The sequence below is a fragment of the Onychostruthus taczanowskii genome, unplaced genomic scaffold (assembly GCF_017590055.1).
Source record: "Onychostruthus taczanowskii isolate IOZ18803 unplaced genomic scaffold, ASM1759005v1 scaffold52, whole genome shotgun sequence".
In the NCBI taxonomy this organism is placed as follows: domain Eukaryota; kingdom Metazoa; phylum Chordata; class Aves; order Passeriformes; family Passeridae; genus Onychostruthus; species Onychostruthus taczanowskii.
Window position 1 is genome coordinate 7,703,795 of NW_024502791.1, and position 13,049 is coordinate 7,716,843.

At 37.1% G+C, this 13,049-nt stretch overlaps 1 protein-coding gene across 4 annotated transcripts in view; it reads right to left on the reverse strand.

Moving 5' to 3' along the window:
* The window catches only part of AP1S2 (adaptor related protein complex 1 subunit sigma 2), a 31,090-nt gene that overhangs the window by 17,048 nt on the left and 993 nt on the right, over positions 1 to 13,049 (reverse strand). For all 4 annotated transcript variants that reach the window (XM_041416500.1, XM_041416501.1, XM_041416503.1 and 1 more), the window contains exons 2-4: positions 12,686 to 12,864; positions 5,396 to 5,504; positions 4,358 to 4,495 (exon numbers count right to left, since the gene is read on the reverse strand). In XM_041416500.1, the coding sequence (XP_041272434.1) occupies positions 4,358 to 4,495; positions 5,396 to 5,504; positions 12,686 to 12,864 (426 nt within the window). The remainder of the gene's footprint in view (positions 1 to 4,357; positions 4,496 to 5,395; positions 5,505 to 12,685; positions 12,865 to 13,049) is intronic.

Sequence of the window (13,049 nt, forward strand, 5' to 3'; positions counted from 1 at the left end):
TAAAACTGCAGAGAGCAAGTGATGAACAAAGCTGACCACCTGAAACTGAGATGGAAGTTGTACGTGAAGAGCAAATGGCAGTCAAGGCAGTTGGATCTCCATGATAATAAAGATTCCATTATTGATTCCTGTTTCACATTCAGGGGAACACAGGTACAGCCAAGACAAATAATGCCACTGCCAACTTAGGAAGGCAGTCTATTTCAACAGTCTATATTTAAGAAAAAACATTAAGTGAAGACTGAATTAATTGCATTCATTGTGGTCAGCTTCTCAGGCAAATGGATTAATAAAAAGGCTCTTACAAAGGCTGTTTCCTAAACCAGTCAAAATCCCTTATACTCACTCCCACCCACTGGAGGCTTAAATACAAGAATTTTGCCAGTGCTAATGACAAAATGAAGGAGTTTTGGCACATCTCAAGAACAACCTAATACCTACTATTATGCATACTTTCAAACCTACGGTTTCCAATTTATCCACATTTATTTTCCAAATGTGCTTATTTCCAATAAGCACATTTCATCTCCAATAAGAAAATTCTCATAGCATATGCAGGAAATTCACCAGAGTTTCATTGCCCAAGATACTCATTCTAAAACCAACCCTGAGCATCTACGGCAAGTCAGCTACCATGAATACTGTCAGCACCCTTCTGGATATAGGATTAGGCAAGGGTTTGAAATAGCAAAGCAAATAAAGTTAATTGATAGCTTATCTTTCATTCTTTATGTGGAAGGACTAGTAAATACTGCCTGAAGCCAAACTGAAAGAGCCTAAGAAAAAAAATGTTCACATAGCTTTTAAGTTTTTGATCATTACTGAAGTAGTGACACAAACAAGCAAGTGTAATTTGTGGACAAACTCACTGGGCTTTTTATTTAGAAACCTCTTTAAAAAAAATGTATTTTTAAGTATTTAGATATTCTGCAATCAAGTACTAAAAAAAAAAAATAACCACGCAAAAATCCTACAAAAGAACAGTGGTGAACAAAATGGGGATAATTTCCAAAATACTTTTCTAAAATTTACCTAGGATAATCAACAAAAACCATTTTCATTCATAGACAATGTTTAGGAAATTGTTCCTACTTCAAATAAAGTCTGTACAGATTTGCTTTAAAATATATACATGATGGCTCGGTTGAAATATTATAATTATTAATTCCTTGATTTCAGCATTTTAGCACAGGAAATGACCACAAACTTCCAAGCACTATACTGAATTACTCAAGCCATCAAAAAAAAAGGAAAAAAAAACCAACCCAAATCCAAAAAACCAGAGCAATTAGGCTTTTGAGAGAAATAAATCAAATCCTTTCTTTTGTATAGAATATCTATCATTGGTAGTTTCACGCCTTAAAAAACTCAAGTGTCACAAAATGATGCATAGGCTTATCTTTTAGCTGTTCCACACATCACATGTATGTATTTAATTCATGCAAGAACACACAGCCTCTACCAAATTCTTTCAGTATAACTGAGTTGTTCACAAAAGCAAAAACCACCTTTTCAGCAGTGCATGCCTTTGTAATCACTAGTTAGGTATTAAAGTCTCTCTAGCAAACAAGATATAAAATCATCAGCATTCTTTTCAACAGAAGCATTTCTACAATAGAGAGACAAGGAAGAATGGAAGCACTGGAGTTAATTACCTTTTACTACCCTTCATCTGGGTACCACTGCCAGTATTGATGACTGACTGCTGATAAGTTATCAGGTGGTAATAAATATGGGGGAGGAGGTAGGGAATGAATACTTGAACTAAGTACATTCCTGAAGAACTAACAAGAATGTGAAGGTTGAGAGGGATTTAACAAGTTGGTGTGTTTCCATCACACAAACTGTAGCAGTTAGTGAAGGGACCTCACAGCACCAAGAACTTTAAGACAAAACTGAAGTAGGTGCTCAGACACAGAAGTACAGCCTGGAAAACTTCAACAGAAAATGCAAGTAGGGAAGGCTATTAAGAACTAATTCACTACTCAGCAATTTGTGCCTTAGTGTATTTCCTCTTAACATTACACAGCCACTTAATGGATCTGTAATGATTTTCTTTTGTATAAGTATTCTGTACAGCTCTTCATCTTTAAGGTACTTCAGACACCAATGCCTGTAGCATTATTAATTACTAATGTTGTGTATTCAATCAATAATATTGTGTATTCAACTACATATATGTATGCCTGTACATATATATATTTCACAGTATGAGTCTTCAAATAAAAGGGCCAAATAAAAATTACTTTGTTGCACATAATTAAAATCTGAATGGTCAAAAACAAACACATGATAACCCTGCTAGAAATATGTTTTGCATTTGGAACCACACCATGTTTCAGTCTAGTAGTTTTGAAGTATTCTGGGAAGCAGATATTAACTTAAAGTACTAAAAATTCTCCACATGTGAGAAACTGTTGTTTTAACAGCTCTCTTCATCAAACTCAGCATTTACATAGCAGCAGTTGATACAAAACCAAGCTTCCATAGAAACGAGTTAAAATGTACTGGAAGCTCAATTTAAAAATGAACCCAGACTTTTACAGAGTTTATAAACTAAAATGCAGGTATAGGGAGTGGTTTTACACTTGATCAACAGTCAATCCAACTAAGAATGAAAAACACAGAAGCCCAATGTAGGACTCCAGTGGTGCTGTGATAAACTGCTACATTTCAAGTTAAACAAAATTATTTCATGAACACTGGCAACTGAAAATCTCCTAAAGATGGGGAAAGGAAGGGTAATCAGAGTAAAGCTACCAGGAGGATTAGGGAAAAGTCTCACATTGAAAAAGTGATATTTCCCTTTGCCTAAGATTTTGAATTTGAAGTTACATTAAGATGAAATTACATTCTCTGTAAAAAGAGAATGTTGCTTGAAAAGAAAAACAGTAATAAATTCCTAGAAATATATTTTTTCTTTAGAACAGCCCCACAAAAGTAGTGAAAATAAAGTTCAAAAACAGTAACAATGAGAAAGAATATAGTTATTCTACTTTACATACAATTAACTGCATTTGCAGGAGACAAACTGGAACATGTAACCAATCTGTTATATCTGCTTTCATATAAAGAGCAGAAGATTTTAAGAGAACAAACAGATTATTTTTCTCCCCTTTCTAAACTGCAACAGGACTTCTGGTTAAGGTAATTCCTACAAAGAGTAAAGAAGGACTTAAATGGAATCAGAACACAAGAAGTAAATAGGTGCATATATTTCCTTTCTAGAAAAACAGGGTAGCAGATCTGTATGTAATGGCTGACCGTGTTCACGACAAGAACTTTAATGTGCAGTGCACCTGCATGTATTCTGAAGGGATTAAAAAAACAGCTACCAGGGTAAAGAACACCTTGAGTTTCCTCATCCTACTAATATTATGTCCAACAAAAGACTACCAAGTGGAACACAGAAGGCTTGCAAGAGAATTAAGCAACTAATTCATAGAAGAAAATAACAAATTGAAGGTTTACATAGAGGGAAATAGAGCAACTTGGATCTATGCATGTTCACAAGACATGCACACAAGACTGATGATTCCCTCAGCACACCAGAATTTTTGATTCCCATTCAGACATTCAAGGGCCTTAACGGTGTACATTTCAGTAAGGAAAAAAAAAAAAACAATAACCAAACAAAATCAGATAAACCCAAAATAACCAGCATAGGATGGAGAAAAAATTTTAAGTTTTTCTATTAAGTTTTCTAAGTTTCCATTGAACCCCTTCACATCAAATGTTTGGGTTTTTTTTAATGGTAGACATGCAATCTGTCATTCTTCAATGATAATAACAAAAAACAAAAGCATTCAAAGTGAAAAAACAATGTTCTTTATTTTGAATGTTTCTATGGCACTACTATTACTGCTTTGTCAGCTTGGGAATGTTCCACAGTAAGCAGCCTATAGCAGAAAAGCAGGTCTAAGAACTAATTAGAAATATACCTGAACAAGTCTCAAAGAGAGTCTAGCTTCTGGATTTCAGCAATGAAAAAGTAAAGAAGTGAACATGCATCAGGAATGAGAAAAAAAATTAATGGTTAATAAATAAAAAGAAGGAATGAAGACACATGAACAACACTACGTTAAATTAGCATGATCTACAATTACCTAGGTATAAACATAGAACAGCCACTGGCATTTACTAGCAGAACATGAAGTCACAGTAGGTTACAACATCAACATGCCAAGTCAAACAAAAAGAGCAGCTAACATCATCCTACTGCACACTTAGGACAACTAGCTAAAACTACATGCTAAGCATGCTAAAAAATACCTTCTAGAAGCCTAGAGGAACAGGAGGTTTCTAAGTCACAGCCTACCATGCTGACACTTGGGCCAGTGAAGTTTGATTTGCTTACCTCCTGTAGAAGATCTGCTTGTTCAATGGCTTTAAGGACATTTTTCTTGGATGTCTCCTGAACTTCCCCTCCTAAAAGGAACTCATCCAAAATGAAATAGGCTTTTTCAAAATTGAAGATGATATCAAGTTCACAGACCTAAAAAGAACATCAAGCATTATTGCAAAGTGGGAGGATACTCTCACTTGAGGTATATCCTCTCACAAAACTTAACTTGTTCACAGCTTCACCAAACTTTACCCAATCAAGATGTCAGCCTAAGGCTGTAACCTTGTAAGGACTGGGAAAATAATGAAAATCACAACTTGGAGGAAAAAAAAACCCATCAGATTTTTTCTTCAGTTAAAAACAGCTACAGCAACCTCTGAAAAAAGCTTTCACTGTTAAAAAGGCTTCAATTCACAGCAGTCTGTAAGACACAGGTCCTCAAGACACAAGAGAACATTCCCTATAAAAGTTCTCTTGTTGCCTGCAATATGCAAAGGCAGCTCATGCAATCTTACAGAAAGATATGAAAATAAATAATCTCAAATTTCTTATTCAGTCTGTGCATTTCATAGTCAGAAGGACTACAAAGGAAGGCAGAATGAGCACCAGTTTTTCTAGGAGTGTTCATGTACATGACTGTAGCTGTTTGTGTTTGCTGTCTGGGTAAGCAGATGTCTCTCCTGTATTTCCTTACCATTCCTGTCACTTCACAACCAACTGCCTCCTTTGGGAGCAGGTGTAAGAGGTGCTCACACTAGAGCAGTGCCAGGGAGAAGAAAAGCTTCCTGCTAAGAGTAAGATTTTATCTGACCCCAAGTGAGACTACTATGAAACAAAAATACAGGCAATTAACAACAGATTAATAAAATTTCTTCTACAAATCAATACATTAATGTTGTATTTTAATAGAAGCAACCATCAGTTTAGTTTGGCCAAGCAAGCCACACAAAATGTATTCAATACACCTTTTCAATTATTAGTTGGTTATGTTCTTGTAAAAATGCTGTGGGCATAAAGCGAAATGACAAAATATAAAGAAATTACACTCACACTGCCAAAATACTTGTCAAGAAGTTCTACATAGCGATGAATTATTTCCAGAGTTATTAGTTCATTGTCCTGATCTTCAATAGCACAGCAGAAATAGAGGCTTGCATATCTGTAATAACAAAATAATCCTGATGTTAGCATACGAGCATAAGCAAAATGAATGCACTTGAGGAGTATCACATTCTCAGCAGTCCCTCACACTCAAGTTCAGCATACTGATACTCCAAATCACAACCAAGCAAGTCCTACCAAAGAATGGCTGAAATACCAGAATACACACACATGTACAAGGGAGTTATGTCTCTGAGTCAAGCATGACTTCACTCTTAGCCACCCTTTAGCTGACAGAACCAAAACAGCCAAAGAGGTAGTTGGAAAACTAAGTATGTTTGATTTTGTGGCATCATGGCAGAGTTCTAAGATGACATATTTTCTCTTCCCTCTGTAACATCTCTACACCAGTAAATTAATCAACTGATCCCATGTTAAACTTTCATCATGTAAGTTATACACAGATAATAAAAACCATAGAAAATGCCTCAATAAAGATAGACTAAATTAGCAATTAGGGTTTGGTCTTTATAGAGAATTTTAAAAATTCAAAAACTCCAAAACCAACACCGATGTCATCCACCCCAACTACTACTAAGCCACAATGCAATCCCTACTAACTGTCCAGGCATCAGACTGATGAGAGGCCATCAAACAGTTTCTAGCAATCCACTTCCATCTTGGAAGACAGGGAAGTCATAACTTCAGATATGATCGAGTTCCACTTTAACAAAAAGACCATCCAATTCTACTGTGCTCTGTTATATTTTTGTTCATGTTTAAAGAAAGCTGATTAAAAAAAAAAAAAAAGCAGGAATGAAAGCTGAAAACCTCATTTAGTCTCTTCTAACATGTCAAAACCATATGCCTTTCAGTCACACACAGCACAAACCAAATTTCAAGCACCACCTGTTGTAACTGCTAATTCACATGAACCAGAAACAGCTTTTGTTTGCCTCTTTAGAGGGGACAACTGGCCACATTCAGCACTCCTGTGTAGCCAGCCCTACTGAAAAATAAGTCATTCAGATGCAAATATCTGTGTTGTTTTCCATACAGAGGAATCTATGCATCTTTTAAACATTAAACATATTTTAATATATTTTATCAGCTGGGACTTGTTGTACTTTTTACAAGTTAGAAGTTCTGGAAAATCTCCACTGTATTTTCAGGTATGTTGAAATTCATCTCCAAGACAACTATCCCAGTACCATTTATGATCTGAAAACATCCCCCCTTCTCCCATTCTGCTCCAAATCAAATTGCTATGGCTTCAACATGAAAGATTAATCAGAATAGCTTTAATACAAGGTTTTATACAAAATCTTTAAACTACTATAAAATATTACTGCTTATCCTACCACAAAACATGATGGGGGAAGAGAGGAAGACACCTCCAGTGAAGGACATCTTCATTCCCTCTCTCTTTCATCTCTTCACCATAGAGATTCATCAGCTCATCAGAAGTCCTATCTAAGCACAGTTCTTTTGATTTCACATTGTTCTGTTTATGCCTCACTAATTTTTCAAGGACATTTACAGTCATTGCAGTAGCTTGCAACATTCAATCTGTATAAGGAACCTAAACTATTTTTAAAAGTATTGGAAATAAATATTATAAAGAAAAAACATGCTTTCAAGCCTACTGAGGAATCTGTAAGTCAAGCTCAATGTTATCATATTTCATTGTTGCAAAAAAGAGCATTGACACATTAAGTGATATTTACAGTAATCACCAGCACTCAGGCCAAATCCACCTAAACAAAGCCTTTCGTCACCTGCAGAAGAGCAGCACTGATTATGATGAAGTGCAGTTCAACTGTTTGCTTACAGTGCTTAAACACAAGATGAACCATGTACCAGCAGACTTCACCAAATGAAATTTGACTCTAATATTTTAAGTTTATCCACAGGGGACAGTCCCTCTCTGCTCCTCTAGTACTTAGAAGTCTCTCTTGACACACAGAACTATTTTATGGAAAAAGAAGGGGGGAGGGGAGACAGGGAGACCAGCACAAAATACTTTCTGAGAACATGGTCTGCCCTCAGTGTCCTCATTTAAGGGAGAACAGAACTTTCAAAAGACTGTATTTGGCTGCTAGCAAGTAGACTGCACATTCAAGCCCTGCCAACTGCAGTTCTGGAGAAATAAGACCAAGAAACAAAAACTACTCAGTGGATATCAACACAAAATGGAGGCCTGGGCATCAATTATTATATGCAGAGAATATTTCAGTATTTATTTTTTAAGTAGCAACCATGACTAATGGATCACTACTCAACGAAAGAAAACAAATGCAGATTTAATGAGCCTAAATGGCAAACGGCAGAAGAGTAAAAACAAGTCATACCAAAGGGCATGAGCATACGACGAAGGAATGCTTCAGATCCAAATTCTCAGAGGCATTACTTTAATTTTTTCCCCTGCAGGAAGGGCCTCAGAAAAAAAAGCGTTCTCTTATAACCCACAGCAGACACTGGAAGTTTTGCCAAGTGCAGAAGTTTACATGGACAGTATCCACACAAAGACAAGTAGATTACTTGGGCTCAAAAAGATTTCTGCTCTGCAGAAACAGCTTCTTCCTAATGAGCCTGACAGAAGCCTTTCATATGCACCCAATGAAAAGGCAAACCCTGATAGGAAAGTACATACCCAGAAGTAAATAAAGCATAGTCTGTAAGAAACATTCTGCCTTTTTTATTCCTATTGCATCTCTGGTCTTTTTTATCTCACTAAATATTATTAAAATAATCATCAGACTCAACTCAGCTGCTTACCCTCATTTAGGAAAATATGATAAATATCCTCCACTTATCAGAAAGAGGACGAAAACCAGAGAGACCAAAAACTGTTTGGACCAAATCACCTGAAAATGTAATACAGGATTAAAGAACAAAAAGGTAACACAGCAGGTATAAATACTTATGCAAATTCCTGCCTTCAGACAGATGGCCTCAGATTTTTTTTTTGATAGGAAACAAATCCATGCATCTTCCCCTCAAGAGCTGCAGCAATTCAGCAGTGGGAAGCCTCAAAACAGGCAGGCAATGTTTCAGCAGAGTTCCCCTCTTCTGCTCTCACAGCCAGGTTCAGTAACTGTGCTGAGAGATCAGGTCACTGTGGGTAGAGCACAACGCACAAATCCTACCAGCTCAGTGGCGTTCTCCTTCTAGATGGGAGAACACCTGCTTGAAGTCATCCCTGGAAGTTCAGCACCAGATAAGCCTGCAAACAAGCCATAAGTCCGTCAGCATTTAAGTCACTTTGCATGTAGATCCCAATTGTGGAAGTTTAAAGCTTACAAAGTTTGGTACAAACAGAACTGAACTCTAAATGACAACAAGGAGGCAAACAAGTGCTCAATGAGTCCAAGAATCTGTGGTTTGCTGATAGGTAACCCAGTGAAAATTAGGAAAACTAATAAGCTGTGCTTGGCCAAGTATTTTCCTTGTCCCACAACTTCACGCATTTCTTTAATAAAACATGAACTTCTGAAGCTCCAGGACAGAGTCTACCAAAGTGAAGCACTGTTCCAGTTTCTTATTTCAGCAAGGCTATAGCCCCCAGCAGCTTCAAAATGAACAAGAATTTGATACTGCTAATTCTCTAAGAAAAAGCTGTTGCTTCTTGTTACTGAGGTCCTCCACACAAACTAGAACCCTGTACAAAGAAGACCTGATCTAATTAAATTTATCAAGCCCAAGTATCTAATTCACCATAATCATTGCACTCAGAGTGTTTTACAAAGCTACGTAACACCACAGTAATATTTTTAAGAGGTACAACTGGTTGCTAAGTTATATATATAAGGAAAAAGAGGGATCATGCCAAGCTGGGCACAGCCCACTGGCCACATGGCTGTACCTTCACTTCACAATACTTTAACAGACACACACTACCTGCACAGTGGGCTCTTTCATTGCTTCTTTCAGTGGAGGGAGGGAAGAAAGTAAGTTTTAAAACTTATTCTGTTGAAAGTCTTTAACATAACCTCTTTGTTATGTTGTGCAAAAGTAAAAGAGAACTGCCACATCAAGAGCAGCAAAAGCTATGGAAGTTTCATAATATCATATTCCAAACACAGTTCCAAACTGACACATAAAAGCAAAGCCACAATCTTTAACCAAATAACTAACCAACAATAACTATGTCCCATGAATGCAGCTAACCAAATACTAACAAAGTAAAATTTATGTAAGTTGTTCTCCAAGTTCTGACTTTGACTGCAATATACTACACAATGAAAATAACTCATATTGCCAGAAGCTAAAATCATGAACAGAAGTCTTTCAAGGAAAAAAAAAATCACATTCTAAGTTCCTTCTTTAGCAAAATTAGAAATTAACATTTAACACATCTTTTCTGCCACAGGGGGAAAGCTGCATGAACTTGTACCCTATATGCTCCAAAACCACTATGTTACTTTTTAAATGACAAAATGTGAAGAGCAAACACATCAGCTGTGTTTGTTAAGTTTCTAATCAGCTGTGTGCAGATGACTCCCCCTCTATTTTCATAAAGTGTAATTGTTGTTGGCTTCCCATATTTAATTTTTTATTTTCCCAGCAAGTCACTTCAAATCTCCATGCTTCTTGAAGTTACAAGCTCACATCCTCTTTTTAATCTTCTGGTGTCTATCAGCCTGAAAAACTATCTTCCAAACCAGCTACAGAATAACATATAAGCCAATTCAGGCACCATGATGAAAGCTGGGCACCTTTCTGTTTGTGTTCTGTAGTGCTGAAGGAAACAAACTTAAAAGGCAATGCCTGAGCCTATGTTCCAACCATTACAAATGGCACATGCATGAAACCAGAGGGAAATAAAAGCTACGTCACGTACATTTAGATGAATTTTAAGATCTATTTCCTTGAAAATTCAGAAAACATCCTACAAAGATGAAATGTTACAGAGCTAAGGAGGCTAATCAAAACAGTCCAGCAGTCTTAATGTTAAGTATCATAAGGAAGCTAAAGCTACTGTCTTGCCAACTTCTGCATTTGAGTTCATTTTGTTCCTGAAAAAAAGGTATGATGAGACCCTTGAATACAATTCTGATACTGCCAATCATTATTTGAGCTGCAATATCTAGGTTCAATTCTCCTACATGTGAACAACAAACACACTCTAAAAACAAAAACAGCACTTAAATGTCAATAATTTAAGATGCAAAATAGCAATGGGCACATACTTTTAGAAGTTATATTGAAAAACATTTGTACCAGCAGGTTCAGATTGTTCCCAGCAATAGATCAGACAAGAATAAATCTTAGCAGAGATCCTCTAGAGATGCTCAAGAGGAATTGGGAGCACCTTTTGCAATTTCACAAGCCACAGAGTTCCTTCTGGTGTGTTTCTCTTTTAGCCACCACCTTCTCAGCTACAAAAAGTCACCCTTTACAAAGAAATCATACTAGCTGGTGCTCATCATCTTTAACTATGATGCTATGATGGGAACAAGTCCCACAAATCTCAGAGATGCTAGTGCTACCAGATATAGACATTTAAACTATCACCTCTTACATCTAGTCCTTCTGGTGATGTTTCAGTCAAAAAGAAAGTTGACATGTTCATTAGCTTGGTACAAGCTCATCTTCAGCAGTTTCATAGGCACTCTGTGCCAGACTGGTCTGCAGAGAGTGAAATAAGCTACTGCAGTCAGCTGTGCACACCAGCAGTCCAGCAGACAGACTGCAGTACTTAGACCATTTTTAGCCAGACATAGACATCTCCCAGCAAATTTCCCCATTCTCCTTGACCACAGGACCCACGACACACCAGTGAGATGCAAGAACTCCACAATGTTCAGTAACTCAAACACTCCTACCCAAATGTCCACCAGCTCCCTAGACACAAAAGGACATGGCAAGTAGTTATTAACAGCAAACAGGGAGGGAAAGCAGCTGTGTGGAATCCTCCCCAGAACAACTACTGCTGTTCAAGACTGGGTAAGGAAGGAAACAGACTGGTCTCCTAATGCCTCATTTTTCTGACTTAGTCCCATGAATGCCCAGCTGAAAAGGTACATGCAGGCATTAATATGGAAGGAAATGGAGCAAGTGTTGGAGCAAGCTTATCTACATACATGTTCAAGGAGTTTTGTGAGGAAATCAAGAGGCAGAAGAAACTGTGTATGCTATCAGCACTGCCTCATGCACTGGTTCTTCTCTTTCCTCCTAATGCTAAAGAACTACATGCATTAGGCAGACCAGCAATACTCACAAGCACATCTTTACACAAACCAATGTATATATGAGAGCAGCACCTACAACATGTAAACGTACTTTATACTACCCAATTGTTATCCTGGAGAAGAGTTACAAACTCATTTCTGGTCCAGTCCCTTCTGTCATATCTACAGGGAATGCAACAATATTTACTGTGGGGCACAAACTATCTACCATCTCCATGGGAAAACAGGAATGCATAAACATCTCAGGTTTACAACTAACTAGGGAAGAGAGAACTCAAGGCTTTGTAGCACCACCTTTAGCTGGAAGAGATGCAGCATACCACATCAGGAGGAGGATTACTGTTATTTCTGAAGAAGAATTATGGTCACACCATTACACTCTGATACATTCTAAAGAGCAGCACAAAGCTAAAAAATGCCTGCCAAATACTCCTACAAAGGTTAGGGAACAACTGAAAAATGAAATTATCATGAAGAAAATTATACAGTACATCTACCAAAAGAAAGCTAGCCATGATTTTTTCAATAATGAAAAATTGTTTTTTGTACATACAGGGAAAAAAAAAAAAAGAAAAAAAAACCAACACCCAACCCAAGTACTATGAAAAACTATTTCCTTATTTCTAGAAGCGTTTAAAAGCAAGTTATATTTTCAGGTGATCTATGAAGCCACTTCTTGAGGCAAATATTTATGAAATTTTTATCACTTATTAAATCTGGAATGTGTACAAATATGAAGCATGTACGTACTGCATGAACCTAAACAGACCACCAAGAAGAACTGCCACTCCTTATAAAAATAGGAGGAAAGCTCATTTCTTCAGTACATTTCTAAATGCACGAGTGATTTTCCACACATGAATGACTCCTGCTTGGTTATCAAATTAGATGCAAGGGAAAAGTCAGTCTTCTCTGTAACCAGCAGAGGGAAGAAAAAAAAAAAAAAAACAAAACAACAAAACAAAAACGACCTTCATTATTTTCTTGCTACTTAATACACGGTTTGTAATGTATGGCAATTACAAGGTTAGTGAGACAGAACCACCTTTTGTAGACAATCTTCAGGTCTCTCCACTCCAGGAAGCTGCACATTTTCGGTTTGCGGGCTAATACTGTTTGAACAAGTTCCCTTGTGATTTTCTTCTTTTCTTTGTCAGATAATGGGACATACCACTTCTGGAGTCTCAGTTTCCCCTGGCGACTGAAAAGCAACATAAACTGCATCTGTTGAATTGGAAGGAGGGGAAAAAAGAAAAGCATTAATCTCAGTTTCCGAGTTTCGAAAAGGTCTGAGAAAAATCAAGCAGGAAGCAAGACGGACATCCAAAACCCTAACTACATTATATAGTTCTATAGCGCTGGCAGATGTTACACAAGATTCGGAAGGAGCAATGATACAAAGGATTCTG